The 18,787-nt window shown below is 44.3% G+C and overlaps 1 protein-coding gene across 13 annotated transcripts in view; it reads left to right on the top strand.

The window, feature by feature from the left end:
- Grip1 (glutamate receptor interacting protein 1) overlaps positions 1 to 18,787 on the top strand; it is a 649,740-nt gene that overhangs the window by 360,784 nt on the left and 270,169 nt on the right. For 2 of the 13 annotated variants that reach the window (XM_028869624.2, XM_028869614.2), the window contains exon 1: positions 11,056 to 12,007. The exons of 8 other annotated variants lie outside the window; for them this stretch is intronic. In XM_028869624.2, coding sequence (XP_028725457.1) covers positions 11,764 to 12,007 — 244 coding nt within the window. In that variant the 5' untranslated portion in view covers positions 11,056 to 11,763. Of the gene's footprint in view, positions 1 to 11,052; positions 12,008 to 18,787 lie in introns of those variants that run through there. 3 more of the 13 variants (XM_028869613.2, XM_028869615.2, XM_028869623.2) reach the window with 3 other exon arrangements.

Below are 18,787 nucleotides of genomic sequence, written 5' to 3'. Positions count from 1 at the left end.
GTTTTGTTTCATTAACCTGTGCTTGGGCCCAATGCTTCATCCTTCTGGGACTCCCTTTGGATCAAGCAAGCTCCTGGATGTCCTTTGAAAAACTAGTTCAGAGGAAGAGAAGGATGTGGAGGAAAAGAGAACCCTTGACAATGTGGGTGGGAATGGAAAATGATATGATCATTCAAAATAGTGTAGACATTCCTAAACTACCATACAATCCGGGCACCCCACATCTAACTCCATAGACAAAGGACAGCACCATGATAAACTCTTCATTGTCCTGTGCACTGAAGTGTTGTTGACAAGAGGCAGGAGATAGCATCGGCCTAAGTGTCCATTGATAGGTGAACTGATGAGGGAGATGCACTGTGTACACAGGAATCATATCCTCAACAGAACAGAGAGCCTTGCCACTTACTGCAGGATGGATGACCCTGACGGACATTATGCCAGACTTTCTGCGACTGTAACGACATACCTGGTAGAATCAACTTACAAGAAGAAAAGGTTCGCTGTAGTAGCTCTGGATATGCTCGCCCATGATCGCTTGTTCCCACTGTCCTGGGCTGCCATTATGTAGCCCACCGTGGAGGGATGTGTGAAAGAGATGCAGCTTAGTGGCTGAGCACTTGCCTAGCATATAGAAGACCCTTGATTTGTTCACAAATAATCCAGACAAGTAAGAGGGGAAAAGAGGGAGGGAGGGAGGATTGCAAGTGTATGGTGGGGGGGAAACCACTTTAACCATGAGGCATGGAAAAGAGAGAAGAGGCTGGTGTCATCCAGTTCCACGTGGGGGCATACATACACCCTGAGCATCTCCCGCAAGGCCCTACCTTACGGAAGTTCCATCTTTAGCATTGCTGTCCTGGGGACCAGGCCTTGAGCACTTGGACTTTTGTGGTCCATCCAATGTTAAACTTTTACAGGAAGTATGACAAGGAAAATTTAGAAAGATAAGTACTCCATGTCCCTGCTCTTCTGTGGAGTCTAAGAAGTCAAGCTCATGGAAGAAGAAAGCGGATCAGGGTTGGGGAGATAAATGGGATGTTGGTTAAAGAGTAAAACCCAAGAGGACTAAGATCCAGGGATGCGTATCCGCTAATGTGATGACTGCGGAAAACACTATATTGTGGGGAGGGCAGAATCTAAGTGTCGTCAGCACACACGGTAACCAGGGGCAACAGCAGGTGTGTTCATTCATCCTGCCAATCATTTCACAACACACGTGTGAACAACTCATTGTGCTGTTCATTTCAAATGTGTACATTTATCTTGCTTACCATTTTCACCTGAGCAAACCTAGAAGGAGGGCCCTTTTGTGAGAATTCAAGGAGAAAATGTGAATTTCCTTAGCCCATGCTCAACACTCAGGACCTCATATGAGTGCAAGCCACGAGGTAATGGCAGTGTCAGCAATAAACACAGGGTAAGGGTAACAACAAGCACCATGGCCTAGCAGGTTCCCTGAATTCTTACCAGAATCCAAGCTCCTCCCATCTCACCAGCTTCTTTATCTTAATCTTTTTAACATTGACCGCTCTTCACCTCCTCCTTCACCTGTGGATTTGGCTATTTCCTGTCTCTGGTCCTATTGCTTGGATTCTCTGTTGAATTCTTGTGGACATAGGCTTTGTCATAGCTATATAAACACTCTGGTGGTGTATATAACTCCTGAAGGTTAATCCTCTATGATGAGAAGCTCGATTAGGCTATCGCCAGGTGTCTGGCTGCATTTGGTCATTAAGTGAGATCCCAGCCAGGATGCCTGAGTCCTGGACTCCTTCTGATCCTCAGCTGCCCTCAAGCAGCTGCCCAGCCTGATGAGGACCCAATACACTAGATGGCCTGTGCTGGCTGGCTTCGGAAGCTCACACAGTTAGTTGCTAAGATGTCTGAGGACAGGGGCAATCTCAATTTAGGTCGTCTTCATCATTTGACTGCTTTTCTCTTTTCTCTAATTTCCTCAGCTCTTTCATTTTTATGAACGTCTCAGTTTTTTCCTCTTTTCTAAAGGCTTTGTTAGAAGAGGCCTGCAATCCATCTACTTTTTTTGTTTTCTCAGGCAGTGATCGGTGATTGAAAGTGTTTGCAGAACGTCTCCGAGGAGCAGTTCATGTTATTTTTATGGAAAGCAAAGTGAAATATATGGGCACTGGTGTTTGAAGTGAGGGAGAGGCGACCTTCAAGTAGTGATAATGAACTCAGAAACACAAGAAATGGTTCACAGAATCCTTTGCAACTTGATAAAAATGTAGATTTCTCCTGAGAGAGGCGCAGAAGTAAGCCATTCCCTTTCCTTGTTTATGGATCTATGCATCTTACACGGCCAACACTGGAGCCTTTTAGCACATATACGCCAATACACACATGCATGCTAATACAATACTGTGTTAGTCATTGGTTCCTTGCTATGAAAAAAACAACTAAAAATAGAAATTAAAAAAAAAACACAAGGGAATGAGGATTTATTTTGGATCACACTTTCAGTCATTTTAGCCCATGCTTGCCTCCGTTGCTCAGGGCCTGTGATTAGGCAGAGCATCATGGGAAACATGACCTATTGGAGGGTATAGTAGAACATTGCTGCTCACCACACAATGGCTAGCAAGCAGGGAGAGATTGAGGAGAGAGGGCCTACTCTTCAAGGGCACTCCCTCAGACCTGCATCTTCCATGAGGCTCCACTTCCCAGTGTCTATCATCTCCCAATTATGCCATCAAAGTATGAACCTGTCAACAGATAGATTCATTCATTGGGTGTTCGGGACCTTCATTATTCAATCATCTCTCAGCAGCAATGCCCACTGGCCAGCTGAGGACATGCCTTCTGTTTGTGATTCTGTTTTCCTCCGTCCTGGTAAGAATCCATGTCAGCTTCTTTCCAAATGGAGAAAATATGGCAGCTCCAAGCTCATAGCCTAACATTTCCAGTGTGGTGGTTTGAATAAAAATGGCCCCCATATGCCCATAGAGAGTGGCATTATTAGGAGGTGTGGCCTTGCTGGAGGAAGTGTGTCACTGTGGAGGTGGGCTTTGAGGTCTTACATGCTCAAGCTAGGCCTCATGTGGCAGTCTCCTTTGCTGCCTGTGGATCAAGATGTAGAATGCTCAGCCACCTCCAGCACCATGTCTGCCTGCATGCTTCCCACCATGACAATAATGAACTAAACCTGTAAGCCAGACACAATGAAATGTTTTCCTTTATAAGAGTTGCCATGGTCATGGTGTCTCTTCACAGCAATGAAAACCTAACCCCAGTGACATGAGCGTGTCTTCTTTTGGGGACTTCTAACAGAAGTTCTGAGGTTGCAGCTCATCAGCCTGGCTTGTAGGACTGCTTATTCCTGTGCCTAGGAGGCTGATATGCTCCTTGGTCAGGCCTGGTGGTGGAGAGGTGGGAGGGAGCCTGTCTCTCTACCATGAGGACAGAGTAGGTCCCCAAAGTAAACCAAGGCACTGTTTCTCTAAAGAGGAGATGGGAGCTCAATGATACACAGCTTACACAGTTCATGTGCATTAAATGACAGTTTGTCCAGAGTGGGTCTATAGTTTATTAGTTAGAATTCAGGAGTCCATATTTCATGTTCTGAGTTAAAATTTCACCCTCATCCATGTGCTTTGTGACTGTACCTTGGGGCACATTCTGATGGCCAATGCAAAGGAGGCATTAGGAACTTGACCGAGACTGCCGAGTCCTTAGATACCTTTTCATTTTGGCCTCTTCTTCCCACATTTGACTTTCCCGGTGTTTGATCTCTCCCGTCATTGCCATCGCTTGTGATTAAGCATTTGCCTCCTAATTGCATGTGTCGTAATGACCCATGATTTAACCCTGCTCTAAGGAACGGTGGAGTGTGTGCACTTCACTGGCTCAGAAACACTAACTCTACCAAGACTTACCGTTCCCTCCTTTATTTAAAGTTTTAGATTCTGGCATATCGATAGGCAATATTAATGTATTCTGAGTGAAACGGACGGGCTCCCTTATCATTTCTTCTCAGCGCATGCGTTCTGACTATAGGTGGCTTAACTCCTAGCGGGCAGGACCCGAATCATCACAGTAGCTACAAAAACCGCAAGAAGGCCAGTTTGGAGCTGGTTGTGGTTAGATGCTTTGTTGCGGATGGGACGCTAAGTGGTGTGTACGCATGTGCTACCAACTATAGAAAGTTTTTAAGCAGTCCATTACTGTGCCATTGCCTAATCCCCTCCGCAGGCCATAAGTACACTTGCTAGGCCAGAGCCTGCACTGAGGACAAATGTATTTATGTCTTCCTTCACTCAGAGCCAAGCCAAAGAGAATTCTTTGGATTTTAACATCTGTTCCATATGAGGCCTGTCTCTTGGTTGCTCTTGCTGCCTCAGAGGAGTGGAAAACCAGCTGGCTTGCGTGTTTCCTCATAGTGGGAAACAGCAGCGTCATTATGAATCATCTCATCGGAAGCACCAGATGTAAATCTTAGGGGCACTCAAGGTGCATCCCTCTCCCCTTTCCCTCCACAGACAGGCAACGCGCAAGACGCCTGTTGTTATGTGGGGGGACTTCCCTCTCAAAGTGGAAGGGTTCTGCTTTGGCATTTAAAGTAATTTTTTAACTTTCTCTTTTATATGCAAGCTTTAGACACAGTGCCTATAAAGACAGGCCATTCTAAGGGAAGCTCCCCACTAACTTTATTGAATGTAAATTCATTGAGAATGAGCTATATGCTAGGAGCTAAGCTGTGCAATGAACAAAACAGACCAAAAAAGAAAAGAAAAGAAAAAAAAGTCTTTCCCTCATTAAAACATAAAACCCTGTTGGGAGTGGGGAGGAGCTGTAAGCAGATCAATTATTTAAGTAGTGTGGTGGATGGTGTTTAGTGATGTGGAGAGAATAAGCAGGGAACGACGGTCTGTCGGCCAAGTGCAAAAACAGAACTCCAAGGCAGCACCACACCGAATTCTTCTGCTAGGTCCCACCTGACCTGGCCTGGTTTCCTGGCACACAGTGTCTCTCCTTTGGCTAGGTGGTGTAAACAGATGTGTTTCCTGCCTTCTTCCTAGGACACAAGGCCACCATCACACTCTGGGTTTGCATAAAATGCATGAGCCGGCTTTTGTCCATGCGTTTACAATTGTTTTATTTTGCCTATGAGGATTTTAAGAACTATAGATCATTTTTCCTATCGGATCATCCACTTTTCTTTATTCCTCAATAATGTACTTCTTTGCCAAGTGAGCTGCACATTGTTGGTCTCAGTATGGAACACAGCTCAGGCTGGGGTGTTGTCCAAAACTAAGTGAGATTACTTATGGAAGCATCTTCTAATGTAGCCCATACGGAACACAAAGAGAATGAATTTTTAGTATTAGTACAAGACTCAAAGAGTTATGCTTCGCTCAAATAGCAGCTTAGACACTCATACAAATGGCAATGAGTGTTGGTCCCAGATTATACCCTGAGATAGGAGGGCTATCCCCCACTCAGGTCAGGTACACTGGGGGCTAGAATAATGCAACTGCTGAATAAAGCAAGCAATTCTTTCTTTCTTTTTAAGAAAAATAAACCCCAGCTAAACAGTACATGTACAGGTGTGGCCTAGGATTTTGGTGGTCAAAAATGGAATGTGCTCAGAGGACTTGCAGGCTAGTTTTCTGTCAACTTATCACAAGTGCAGTCACTGGAGAGGAGAAAGCCTCAGCTGAGAAAATGCCTCCATAAGATGGGGCTGTAGACAGGCCTGTAGGATATTTTCTTAATTAGTGGTTGATGGGGGAGGGCCCAGCCCATGGTGGATGGTGCTATCCCTGGGCTAGTGGTCCTGGGTTCTATAAGAAAGTAGGCTGAAAAAGCCATGAGGAACAAGCCAGTAAGCAGCACCCCTCCATGGCCTCTGCATCTGCTCCTGCCTCCAGGTTCTTGCCCTTTTTGAGTTCCTGCCCTGACTTCCCTCATTGATGGACTGATACCCTTTCCTCCCCAAGTTGCTTTGGTCATGGTGTTTCATCACAATAGTCTGTAGCTGAAGTTTTCCTATCTCCAGGTTGGTCCTCAGTCAGGACAAATCTCTCTCACCAGCCAGTCTCACAGCTGCTCAGACCCAAGTAAACACACAGAGACGTTTATTATTTATGAACTGTATGGCCATTACCTCAAACTTATTACTGACTAGCTCTTACACTTAAATTAACCCATAATTCTTATTTATGTTTAGCCATGTGGCTTGGTACCTTTTCTCAATTCTGCCTTCACATCTTGTTTGCTCTGTGTCTGGATGGTGACTCCTGACTCTCAGCCTTCCTGTTCCCAGAATTCTCCTTGTCTGCTTATCCCACCTATACTTCCTGCCTGGCTATTGGCCAATTAGTATTTTATTTATCAACCAATCAGAGCAACACATTCACAGCATACAGAGCGACATCACCCATCAATAGTCACCCTGAATGGGACAGAGGGGTTTTCATAACCATGAGTCAGCCTATTGAGGAAGTTGGTGATGGTGTCATATAGGAAAGCAGGTTTCCTGTTAAGGAACAAATAGGAAGCTAGCTGTGACTCAATCTAAGTTGAGATGTCTGTGATGGGTGTCTACAGATGCTGGAGTCAAGAATCCAGGAAGATAGTTCCAGAATAGGAAAGCAATTTTGAGCTGATAAGCAATATTTGAAAGTAAAAATAGAAGAGTCATTCCCAGAACCTGGGAATAGATGAATTGTTGAAGAACTAAAACAATGTTAATTCCCTACAACGTTAGGACACAGCCTGAGAGAATTCTACCATTAAAGGGCCGGAGGCAGAAGAGAAGGAAGGGGTCAGCCTTGTTAGCTTTCGCTCCCACTCCCCTGTGGTCTTCTGAGGAAATAATCCACCTCATCACACAGGGCCACTGGGAAGAATGAATGTTCTGTGACCAAATGCTGGGCTGTGCCATTCTGTTTCTACAGAGTGTGTGGTGGTTATAAAGCCTGAGACTGTTCTCTGGACCTAAGGACACAAGTGAAGTCGGTCATTGGAATAGCCCTTCACATGATCCCTTCCAAACACACAGCAGGAAGAAGTAACTCCTGGAGGGCATATGGCCAACTGGAACCCCATCTCTTCTTTACACGGTGCCTCCATAAATGGTGACACTGAACCTGGACCATCAAAGGCGTGGTTGACTTCCAGCATATCTCCTCATCTATTGTCTTCCCTAATTGTCACATGTCCCATTGCTGAACATGTCCCACCACAGGCTCTTAGCAGACAAGATTTTCTAGTTCTAACTCTGGGCTTCTGGACCTCCTCATGTTAAGCGTGGTCAGCGTTCTTCCTTTGGTACAGTGAAGGGTATATGTGTTTGGATAGGTAAGCAAATACCAGAAAGATTGGCTATTGGGGCTTTTATTTTAAAAACATAACCTGTCTGAATAACACTTCCTAAAGAGCATCATTGTGGGCCAACCATTATTAGCTGTGAGGGGGAAAAAAAATCGGTGTACTCAATATGAGCCAGTTAAGAATGTCCTATGTTGTTTAAAAAATAACTTAAATGTTTTGAGCATTTTGAGGCAATTGCCTTCAAGGAATGCAAAAGACAATTGTTAAAATAATAAGTTCACAAGTGAGATCTACCGATTGTGTTTCCTAACAGATTTATGAAATCACTCGAAGGAGAGAATATTGCAATCAAATTGTAGTTTTTCAATTACCTTGATTCTAATGATATCAAAGAATGAGGTATTTATAGCTGATCCCATTTTTCATTTAATTATTAATTTCCCAGGTATATGTATATGGAAAGGAACTTGAGGTTTGCAAAGACCTTTTCTTCTTGATTATCAAAACACTCCATGAACACAATTATTTTGATATAGAAAAACAAACATGTGAAAAATTAATCGAACAAGACAAATACAGTCTCTGTGTCCACATCCTGATGTGTTATGGTCACTTTAATAACATGAGCAAGCTTGAAGATCTTGCTTTGTTTTGATTTTTACCTATCCCTCCCAACCTCATCTTATGAAATCAATGCTATTAAAATATCATGACCAGCAGGGCAGCCGTGGCACATGCCTTTAATCCTAGCACTCAGGAGGCAGACCCAGAGCTCTATGAGTTCAAGGCCAGCCTGGTCTACAGAGCAAGATCCAGGACAGGCTCCAAAACCACACAGAAAAACCCTGTCTCAACCCCCCCCCCCAAAAAAAAATCATGACCAAAGATATCAGCCAATCTGAAGGGACAGAAATGGTAAACCCTTGGCTCACAATGATCTCCTACCAAAGTGTGTCTACCTTAGCAACCACCTGGTTGTGGCTGCAGTCACAGTGTTCCCATACACACATTAATTAGCCTTGCTGCAGATGACTTGGACGTGGGCAGGGTTGGGCACCAGAAGGGCTGAGAAAGACAGTCTCTTGGCACCCCCTGCCGGCTGTAATGTATGCCAGTACTTAAAGGGTCATCACATTTCTCTCAGAGGAGAGGAAATTGTAAGAAAGCTATAAATAGAAAGACTACCCAGGGCTGGGGATGGAGCCTGAGAAAAGACTGCTTGCCTATCCTATGCCAACTCCAGGTTCCATCTGTGCGGAGCTACGTACGCAGGCAGGGGTGAGGAGTTTTGTTTCTTCTTGCTCTTAAATGTGCACCAGCTGAGTCATCTGCCTGAGAACCAGTCTGTACCTGAAACAAAAATCTGAACGGAGCCATCCCATTGATACGTTAAATTCTGTGTAGATGTAATATCCTTACATTATGCCTTCAGGAAGCCAACATTTATAGAAGCCCTGAAACAAGTTATCATTCTCAGGGATTGATCTGCTCCAAATCCAGCAAGCCCGTGTTTTTATATATTGAGGCTAAAGGGTTTTATTTGTTCATTTGCTTTGTTTGCTATTGTCTTAAAATAAGCCGATACTCCTGAACTGACACTTAAACTCCCCTCCAGATTATTCTACAGCTTCATCAGACATAGCATTTGATAACATTTTGATGCTTTATCATTTTTTTAGCCACTACTTGGTGCCCTTTGGGGAGCATGGTGTGAAATCCAAGCTTCCTGTAAGGTTGAGCCACTTCTAGGTGACAGGGAGTGCTTATGTGGCCCAAAGATTCATGGTTATATTAAACTTGTATGCAAGAAATGTGTGCCATTCTGTCCAGAGGGTTCCTGAGAGGAGGCTGAGGATGAGTGCCACCAGAATTCCTTGGGCACTTGAGACCTTTGGCCGGCAGGTCAGTAAGTTGTAAGACAGAAAAAGTGCATCTCGGGGAGGTTCTGCTGATGTTGGAGTTCCATCTCCAAGGCTCAGTTTGCATCAGGCAGAAAGGACAGAGAGTGTCTAACTGAGGTAGATGGACTGACCTAGGAACTATTGCCAGGGAAGCTTCTGGCTACTGGAGGGCCCGGAATAAGAAAGAGGTAGGACCACACAGGAGATGCCCTCTTGTCCAGGAAAAGGGCTTTCTCAAGGGCTCATGTCTGGTCTAGAACCTGAGCTGGCTACTAGGATTAGCTTCACAAAATCCAAAGAGCAAAGGTAGCCCTTAGGGCAGACCCTCAGGAGCCTTCCAGAGTGCTCCAGGATGAACTGTTTCTCCTGCCAGAAAAAAAAAAAAATGGGATATTTTAATTGACCTGAAGATCTTTCTTGGGACCAAAGAAGTGGGGCAGGGGAGCTGAATGTCCTAGTAAAAGTGGGAAATATTGGACCATCTTAGCCTTAAAGAAGAAGCAAATTTGATTTGAAGCTGTGTGGTAGCAGAGGGGCAAGAGGTTCCTGAAAGATTTTGAGATTTATCTGAATAGACATTAATAAAAGGAAGCAGAGTAGTAACGTTTCCCAAGTAAGATTATGTTAATGCTGTTTGACAGGTGCATATTGGGAGGGCCTGGATTTCAGGAAAGGTGTTAGATTCGGGGAAGGCTCTTGAAAGGAGAGAGCTATAAATATTCACCTCACATTAACTAATAATCCAAGCCTCTGGCAGCTAGGTTTATTCCTATTCAGAACAAAAAAAAAAAAAAAAAAAAATACCAGGCGACTAAAATATTTCTGGAGATGGCCTAAAAGGAACAAAAAAACGATCGAGGGTATCATTCTTTTAAAAATTATGGTATTTGAGCTATTTAATATGCAGGAGACCCACAATCCATTTAATATTGCCGTTCCTGTTGGCTAATGGTGGCTGGTGGCTTTAGGTAGACCATCTTTGTTAAGAGAATTCTGTCCCTTTCAAATCCTTTCATGTAGACGCTCATGAGGGTCAGCTGTTTCTCATACATAGGTTATTTTTCCATTGGGCTCCAAAGGGCAAGTCTTGGCATTCCCTATTGATGAAGGGAAATTGCTTAGGGTGACGTGGAATTTATGAATGAAGAGAAGATGCAATCACTGGGTTTGAAATAGTAGAAGTTATTTTAGAATCTAGCTCTAAAGACTGTCACATTTTTAAAATGTGCATGCATGCACGTGAGTGTGGGAGTCAGAAAACAACCCTCAGGGGTAGGTTTTTTTCTTTTCTTTTCGCCATGTAGACCCTCTGGATGCAGCCCAGGTTGCCAGGCCCATGCAGGAAGCACCTTTACTCACCATCTCACTGGCCCTTAAAAGATTTATTTGGGGGTGCGGGGATAGGACTGGAAGAGTCGAGAATAAAATTAGATGGACAGTTCATATTCCGGTAATAGTAATGAAACAGTTTAAACACCGATGTCTTTTCTTCGGAGCGGCTGACGGACTTCTGTTGTCGAAGTTTCTGACCGGCAGTCTGATTTTCCCCCCTGTCCGGGTTAACTCCTGGGAGAGATGTCTGGGTTTCGATGGAAATCCCACAGCAGATGTCGGTTTGTGGCGACGGAGTTGTGAGTGGGCTGGTGCCGGCGGATGAAGAAATGGGCTCCACCTCTTGTCACTTTGTGAATGGGCTGCGAAGGGCCTGTTCATTCCCCTCCACTGGAGCAGATCCTCACCCATACATGCTGCATTGCAAGACTGTTTGATTTGCATATTGAAAAGAGTGGCTGGCGGGGGGGGGGGGGGGGGGGCGGGCTGTTTGGGAAATATAAGATAATAAGGTACATGAACAATGGGAATGGTTGGCCCTGTTTGCTTTTATTCCTGGTATCTTTACAAACAGCCTTCACTCTGTTGCTCTCCAGCCAAGGCATTTTTTTTGGAAAGAGGGATGAAAGGACTTGGGACACCATCGCCGTGAACAACTCCTTCCCTCAGCCTTTCTTGCATTCCATATCCACAAACCAGTACTGCCTTGACCCTCGGAGCTTTGAAAAGTGCCACATAGACCTTTCCAGGCACATCAAAGGTCTGCCTCTCAGCTATAGGCAAAACTATGATGCTCTCCTGAATCTCTCACATAAGCTGTACTGCTCCTTTGCCTCCCTTATGCACCACGGCTGGAAGAATATAGTATATCACACACACACACACACACACACACACACACACACACACACACACACTTCTTCGTAAAGTAAGAGTGCAAGCATCCCTCGCCTTTCCCATCACATGAGATGGCTAAGGGATACTGACTGGCTGCTGAGATGCAAGGGGTTGGGGGCACCTGCACTCTCTGGAATGCACAGCCTTCGCCCCGAAACAGAATGCATTGCACAGTGCTTAGTGTTAGATTTATGGAATGGCTCCTCTCCCAGCCTGGTCCCCGCTCTTCTCCTATCTGGTGCTTTGTTGCTATCGAAACAGCTTTACTTTCTAAGCCATTGTGATGGAGCAAGGGGGAGGAGGCTGTGACGGGCAGCGGTGGCGGTGGTAGTGGTAGTGAATGACACAGCTTTGCCAGATGACATGTGGCGGACCTCTGCATCAGCCAAGAGGAATTAAGCTTTGTCTCTCCCCACTGGGACTACCTTTCTCCTGGTATGTGTGCAAGGAATTCATATGCTGCTGCTCGCCGCTGCAGCCACCAGAGCAGAGCCCCGAGTACACTTTGCCTGAGAAGCAGGGCGCAAGAATGATAGCTGTCTCCTTTAAATGCCGCTGTCAGATTCTAAGGCGACTTACCAAAGGTAGGCTGCTCTCCTTCCTATTCACTCCGTTGTTCTGCTTGCGCATCCCAGAACCACAGCTGAAACGGTTTTGCTACTTTCAAATATGACTGCCTTTTACAGTTTATTGTCGGGCAACAAAGAACTCAGAGAAATCTGTGCAGATCTCTCTGTACAGGTAGACTCCCAGGTCTGGGCTTCCTGCGGGTCTTTCCTCCTGCCTGGGTTCCTGCTGAAATTGTGTGTGTGTGGCGGGGAGAAGCTAGTGTGATTTTTTTTTTTTTTTAAATGACTTCATTCCTTGCTGAAAAGCCGATGTGTCTGGGGCTGGGGCTGAAGTTATTACGGGAAACCGTCATTTTGCATGCTGATTAACTGGTCAAGAGGAGTCAAGCCTGCATGACTGTCCTTTCTGTGGCACACACACAAAATGCACCTGGCAGCTTTGGGACCTGCACAGCTGCTCAGTCCACACAATAATTGTTTATTAATTTCTCAAATCTCATGAGCTTTTTCCCAGGACAGTTTTAATTCTCATTCTCTCTCTCTCTCTCTCTCTCCTCTCTCTCTCTCTCTCTCTTCTCTCTCTCTCTCTCTCTCTCTCTCTCTCTCTCTCTCTCTCTCTCTCTCTCTCTCTCTCTCTTCTCTCCTCTCCTCTCCTCTCCTCTCCTCTCCTCTTCCTCTCTCCCTCCCTTCCTCTCTCCCTCTCCTCTTCCTCCCCCATCCTCTGCTTGTACATGTGTTAGAAGTACATGTGCAAATTTGTAGAAGATTCAAAATTATTTGGTCCTATGTGATATTTGAAGTTTATTTGAAAGTAAAAATACAGTCATGGCTTCATACCTTAACATCGAGATTTGTCAGCTTGAAATTGTCTCTCTTAGAACTCTCAAATATGAATGAAATCTGTGTAACACTTCAAGTGCGCTTTTCTTTGAAATCGGCCTTGATCTGGTTTATCTTGTAGACATTCTATCTCAAAGTTAGTGAATGGTTCCTTTTAGTGATCTGCCCTTCTAAACATGGAGAAGGATAAGTTTCTCTTGCCTTGCTTCCCTTGGATAAATCTTTAGAGAAAGCATATTACTGAAGAAGAAACTTTGGTCTGTGTAGAAAGAGGCGGCTGGAGATGCCTTTCATTTTCAGCCTGTAATCGAGTACCGCCAAGTAATTAATGGGTGTAATTATGTTCTAGAAGCCCTGAACCTATAAATATGTTAATGGATGCTATTTCTATCAGTTTAGCCTGACATATCAGAGTTCTTTGATCACCAGCAGGGCAGCTAAAAATGCAATTAATATTTTATTTGGCAGAAGAATGAGCACAGAGCAAATACTGACAAATAGAGCAGACATCAGTAACAGGAAAGAGAATAAATACCGTCTGCTAACTTCCTGGGCGCAGTTGAAAATTGTGTGGATAGCAGAATGCTCCTTAGGAGCAGGCAGGCCATTGCTTTCAAATTAGGCTGTGAGTATAAGGTTGCACATTATGTTTGATTTTATTCCTTCCAATGGGTACAATTCTTGTTTATAAGTCAGAGTTAGAAGGCTATCCTTTATGTGAGAAGCTTGGCTAAGAGTCTTAAAGACAGGTCTCTCATTCTTAAAAGTTCTCTGCCTATGTGGGCACTTACTTATCTTGGTGTTGAGAGGATAAATGCTCTTAAAATACTGAAGCAGTATTTCTAGTCATGCGAATAAGAAATTCTCTTATAGGTTCTACATTCAAGGAAGGCAGTGAATCCAGATAATTTTTAGTTCTTACATTTAAAAAAATTTTCCCATTTTTTTTCTGAGTCTATGGAAGCATTCATCTGTTGCATTGAAAAGAGATTTAACTTGTTTTCTAAGATAGTTGACTAAATACCAAGACAATTAGGGGATATATGGATCCTCCTTTTTCCTAGGTAGTACCTCACATTTCCTCAAAAATCTTTGTATACACTCTACTTGGGATTTAATGTACAACTTCCAGTTCATCATGAATTGGCATCATATGGCAAGTATCACCTTGCTATCATGAGGCTATTCTCTGTGTTTGGCTGGTTATTCAAATATTTGAGAAAAAGAAGGAGGAGGAGGAGGAGGAGGAGGAGGAGGAGGAGAAGAAGAAGAAGAAGAAGAAGAAGAAGAAGAAGAAGAAGAAGAAGAAGAAGAAGAAGACGACTCCTGAGTACTGTGACTCCTTACCTTCCCAATCATGTGTGGCCTTGTCAAAGTTCAAGTCTCAACAATGCTACCTGTTGCTCCAAAATGATTCAGTGAGTTCCACAACCCACCTCTAGCCATGTGGTGTTTTCTTGGGGTAGAATAATAAAACAAAGAAACACATAGAACTATAACCTTAAATTCTCCTTTTTGGATATTGTGGGGTACAGGTAGACATATATTTGAATGAGGCTGCTTTCCTGCCCATTCTCTCTATCCACATAGCTCACACTCAATACCCAAACACATGCATTTCTTTGCTCCCATTGAGGACTGTACCCAATCCTCTCTTTCCAGATGCTTAGCCCAGTGCCCTGTATATGGGAGACATTTAGAAACTGTCTGTTAAAAAGAATCAGATGTAGCTGGTTAAAAGAGGCAGAGCATTGAATTTTCTGGGTGTTCTTAGGAAATGCTTCAAGAACTTTATTAGCGCTCATGTGTCTCCAGCCTTACCTAGATTCTTGGGGCAGGGAGACTTGCTTTATGTGTCTCTAAAACTACCTTCCTATGTGTGGCTAACCCACTCAGACAAAAAGCAGTATGGCACCTATATGTTTTCTTAATTCTCTTAAGGAGAAGGGATGTAATTAAATGAAAAGTTTCCATATAGATACCACATTCTTAGTGCTTGGCTTCACCTGTGTATTCTTTTTCTGTCTGTTGGACAATTAGCAAATCTCTATTCAGAAACCGTAACTTTTCTAGAACTAGTGTTTTTGTGGGTAGAAGCTGGACTGTGGTATTTTATAGGTGTATGAACTACTTCTAGTCAACATATTATTGAATAACAACTAATTTTCCTTCGTTGGTGTTATAATATATACTTATTAATATGTATCTTCTAGATCTTTGAGTCACCTGCATAGGCACAGGACCCCACAATCTTAGTGGGGTACATATTTCATGTCTCGGATTTGTAAATTGAATCTTTTTTTTTAATTAAGTCTTTAAACAACTGCTATAAATGGGTATAGTTGCCTTTTCCTGCCCACATCAGCAAATAAAATAACCTCTGGCCCCAAAGCCAGCTGGTGCATGGTGGTAGGAACACTGACTCACTCCAGGACCAGTCATTGTCTGTGTCCTTGGGCACCTAACATTGAAATCTAGAAGAGGCGTGCTATCTTCTCCATTTCCCCTTTTGCAGTGAGCCACGCCTGCTGAATCCCTAGCCTTGGAGCCAAATCCCCACAATAACATTTTTTTCTCAGCTCCCCAGCATCCTATGACCAAGGAATTTTCCTAATGGAGACGACGGGGGGGGGGGGGCATCTACCTGCTCAGCGGCTTATGGGGGAGTGCTGCTTTTGAAGTTAAGGGACGCAGTGCCTCCAAATCGGATGAGTTCCTGTCTTCTTATTATGGTTATGTTTTCATTCTCCCATGACAGACTCTGGCCCTGTGTGCAGGCAGTTCTGCTGTGTGACTAGTAGGACGCTAAGTCCTGAACTTTCATGCCCTGCCGACCGTGGCATTTCCCAGTCCCAAGTTTCACTCAACCAAGTTGAACATCAGCTATTGAATACTTATTGGCATGCCACAGGAAGCATGGATGTGGTCACCTTTGAGTTATCTCTTTGTTGTTATGGCCATCCATTACATTCTTTGTAGCCCCAAACTCATGTCCAAAACCTGCCTTCACACCCAGGTTCCAATGTGTTTATTTTTTGTTTGTTTGTTTGTTTGTTTTTATTTCACCTGGCCTAAGTGGTACTTCATTTTCAGTTTGATTTTACTTCCTCTCGCTTCCCATATACACATGTGATCTGGAGTAGAACGAGCAGTCTCAGACTCTGTCCCATTAACTGACCCCAGGAAGTTCTATTAACCAATAGGGCATCTGAGTGAGATGTTTGTGGCTGATGCCCAACTGCCCCCTACTATGTATCCTGCTTCCTTTCTCCCTCACTGTCTTTCTTCTCAAAATCCTTCTTTCCCATTGCCTGGACCACTAGCTCTGATGTATGTAGAGATGGAGTGTCGTGGCCACACTCAGGTTCTCTTCCTTCCTGTTGCCTGGACCACTGGCCCTGAACAATATGTAAAGACGGGGTGTCGTGGCCACACTCGGGTTCTCTTCTTTCTCACCTTTGCTCCCTACAGCTGCCCTAGGCGTGGGACGGTTGTGCTCGAAATGTAAGGTCAGACATTAATCTAGGCCCTGTCTCCAGGGAGACCTGAAACTCCACTGTCTCAGATAGCCAGCAATCTTATTCTTAATTCTCTCCTGCAAGGACAGTCTCACAGAGGCGTGCCTGGTTATCTTTTGAAGTATTATTCAAGCGACCTCCGAGTCTCTTTAGAGACTGAGATTCTGTGACCCTGATCCAGTGTTTAAAAAATTCTTACTGGGAAATTAATTTTCTGTGTCCAGCCTCAATCAAAGATAATAATTCATTTTAACTTTTTGTCTTAATGAAAGAAAACATTTTTTATCGCTTCTTCACTGTGAAACCTCTTATTCCAAACAAGGCTGAATCAGTCACTGAGAGCAATGTCATTGTTCTCAGTGGGATTGCTTCTTTCATGATAGGCTCACATTTTCCATGCTGGTCCCTGTGCACTTCTCCATCTGTCTGCGTCTGGTCTCCTGACTCCTTCAGCATTCTCCTGTAATGGTCTCTCTTCTGCTCTGTGATAAGATTCCAAATTGATTATCATCTGGGTGGAGAATGCTCGCTCTCTGCTGGATCTCATTTCTCCTGTCTGCCCAGGCCTGTCTGTCCCTTCTCCTCACCCTTCCTGGCCTGTCTGTCAGACCCTGCCATTTGGAGCCGCTTGACTGGCTCTCTCCACCTCATTAACTTCCCCAGCCCTTTTCAAATCTCACCTGAAAACATGCCCTTTCTCCTTTACCTCTGCCCTTGGCTATCAAAAGTGGTTTACAGGATGGGAAACAGTTCTCTTGGTAAAGTGCTTGACACATAAGCGTGAGGACCTGAGTTCAGATCCCCAGCATCCACATTGAGAGCTGAGTCTGTTTTTGAAACTCCAGTTTTTTGTTTTTTTTTTTTTTTTGGTTTTTTTTTTTTGGTTTTTCGAGACAGGGTTTCTCTGTGTAGCTTTGCGCCTTTCCTGGAACTCACTTGGTAGCCCAGGCTGGCCTCGAACTCACAAAGATCCGCCTGGCTCTGCCTCCCGAGTGCTGGGATTAAAGGCGTGCACCACCACCGCCTGGCGAAACTCCAGTTTTAAGGAGAGGTAGAAGGATGCCTAGAGCTTACTGGCCAGCTAGTCTAATCTAGTCTAGTCTAATCTAGTCTAACCTACTGTCACCTAGTCTAATCTAGTGAGCTCCAGATTCAAGGAGAGATCCTTTTTTGGATAACATGGAGGGTAATCAAGGAAGACATCTGCCATCTGCCCCTGTAGACAAATTTCTAAATGGTCTTACTAAATAAAAAACATGGAGCCAAATATAGGTTAAAGCCTGAGAGAGATCAGGGAAATAGGGAAAGCCACAGCTAACCTTACCTCACCAACTCTGCAGCTTCCAAATGCGTGCTACTTCCTGTCTACCCATGCCTTTATGGCCTTGCTGTTCTGCCCTCTCATTGGCTCTTAGCCCAGCTACCTCACTTCCTTGTCACTGCCTGTCTGTACAGACCTCCAGGTCTCCATGGTTGGTACTGGGATTAAAGGTGTGTGTCACCACACTTCCACTCTGTTCCCTAGTGTGGCCTCAAACACACAGAGACCCTGCCTGCTAAGTAATCAGATTGAGGGTGTGTGCTACCACTGCCTGACTTCTATGTTTACGTAAAATGGCTTGCTATTTCCTGTGATCTCCAGACAAACTTTATTTATTAACATACAAATAAAGTATCACCACATTTCAGCACAAATGAAATATCACCACACACCCCAGACCTTCAGGCGTGCACACACATGTGCATTCTCAGCCCCAAGCAGGAACACTGTACACACATACCTGAACACACCATCTTTAAAGGGAATTTATTTAACTTGTTTTTCATTCTGTCTTACAAACTTTAAAAAGAAAATGTACTCACTTTCAAATACTTCACAAAATAAGATTTGTTATTCAGTTAATGTTCGATCTCTTGCCAGGGCACGGGGCACACAAATAGAGAGACCTCACTTGAACAGGAGAAATCTAAAATAGGAATCTGGTCAGAGGGTTGCTGTCCTCACATATGTGTTGAGATGGAGTTGTCTGTGCGAGATAGGTTTCTTGCTGAGCTTTCCGACTAGTCTCTGAGATGTTTAGATGGAACAAGGGCTTAGAGGACTTCATTCCCCAGTGCTCGGAGATTTTTCTTTTATAAAGCAGGTGAAGGCTTAGCGTAGCAGTGTGGCCGGTTTTGCCTCCGTCTTCTGAATAGGAATTGCACACTGGGAATGCTTTCCTCCTTCCGTAGACGCAGCACCCATCTATCAGGTGGAGTGTTCGGCTATGTGGGCTATGAAATTATCTGCAAATGAACAAAGGATTTCCGTTCCTTCTACGAGGGTTGTAGCTGAGGGGGATGGCAACCACGGTCATTGCTGAAACAGGGAAGGCTCCCTTAACACGGGTTTCCTACTTCCTCATGTCCTGTAGAGAAACGATTAAGAGGAAGAATA

The sequence above is a fragment of the Peromyscus leucopus genome, chromosome 18 (assembly GCF_004664715.2).
Source record: "Peromyscus leucopus breed LL Stock chromosome 18, UCI_PerLeu_2.1, whole genome shotgun sequence".
Classification (NCBI taxonomy): Eukaryota; Metazoa; Chordata; class Mammalia; order Rodentia; family Cricetidae; genus Peromyscus; species Peromyscus leucopus.
The sequence above is the reverse complement of the archived record's forward strand: the minus strand, read 5'-3'. Positions and strand labels throughout refer to the sequence as shown.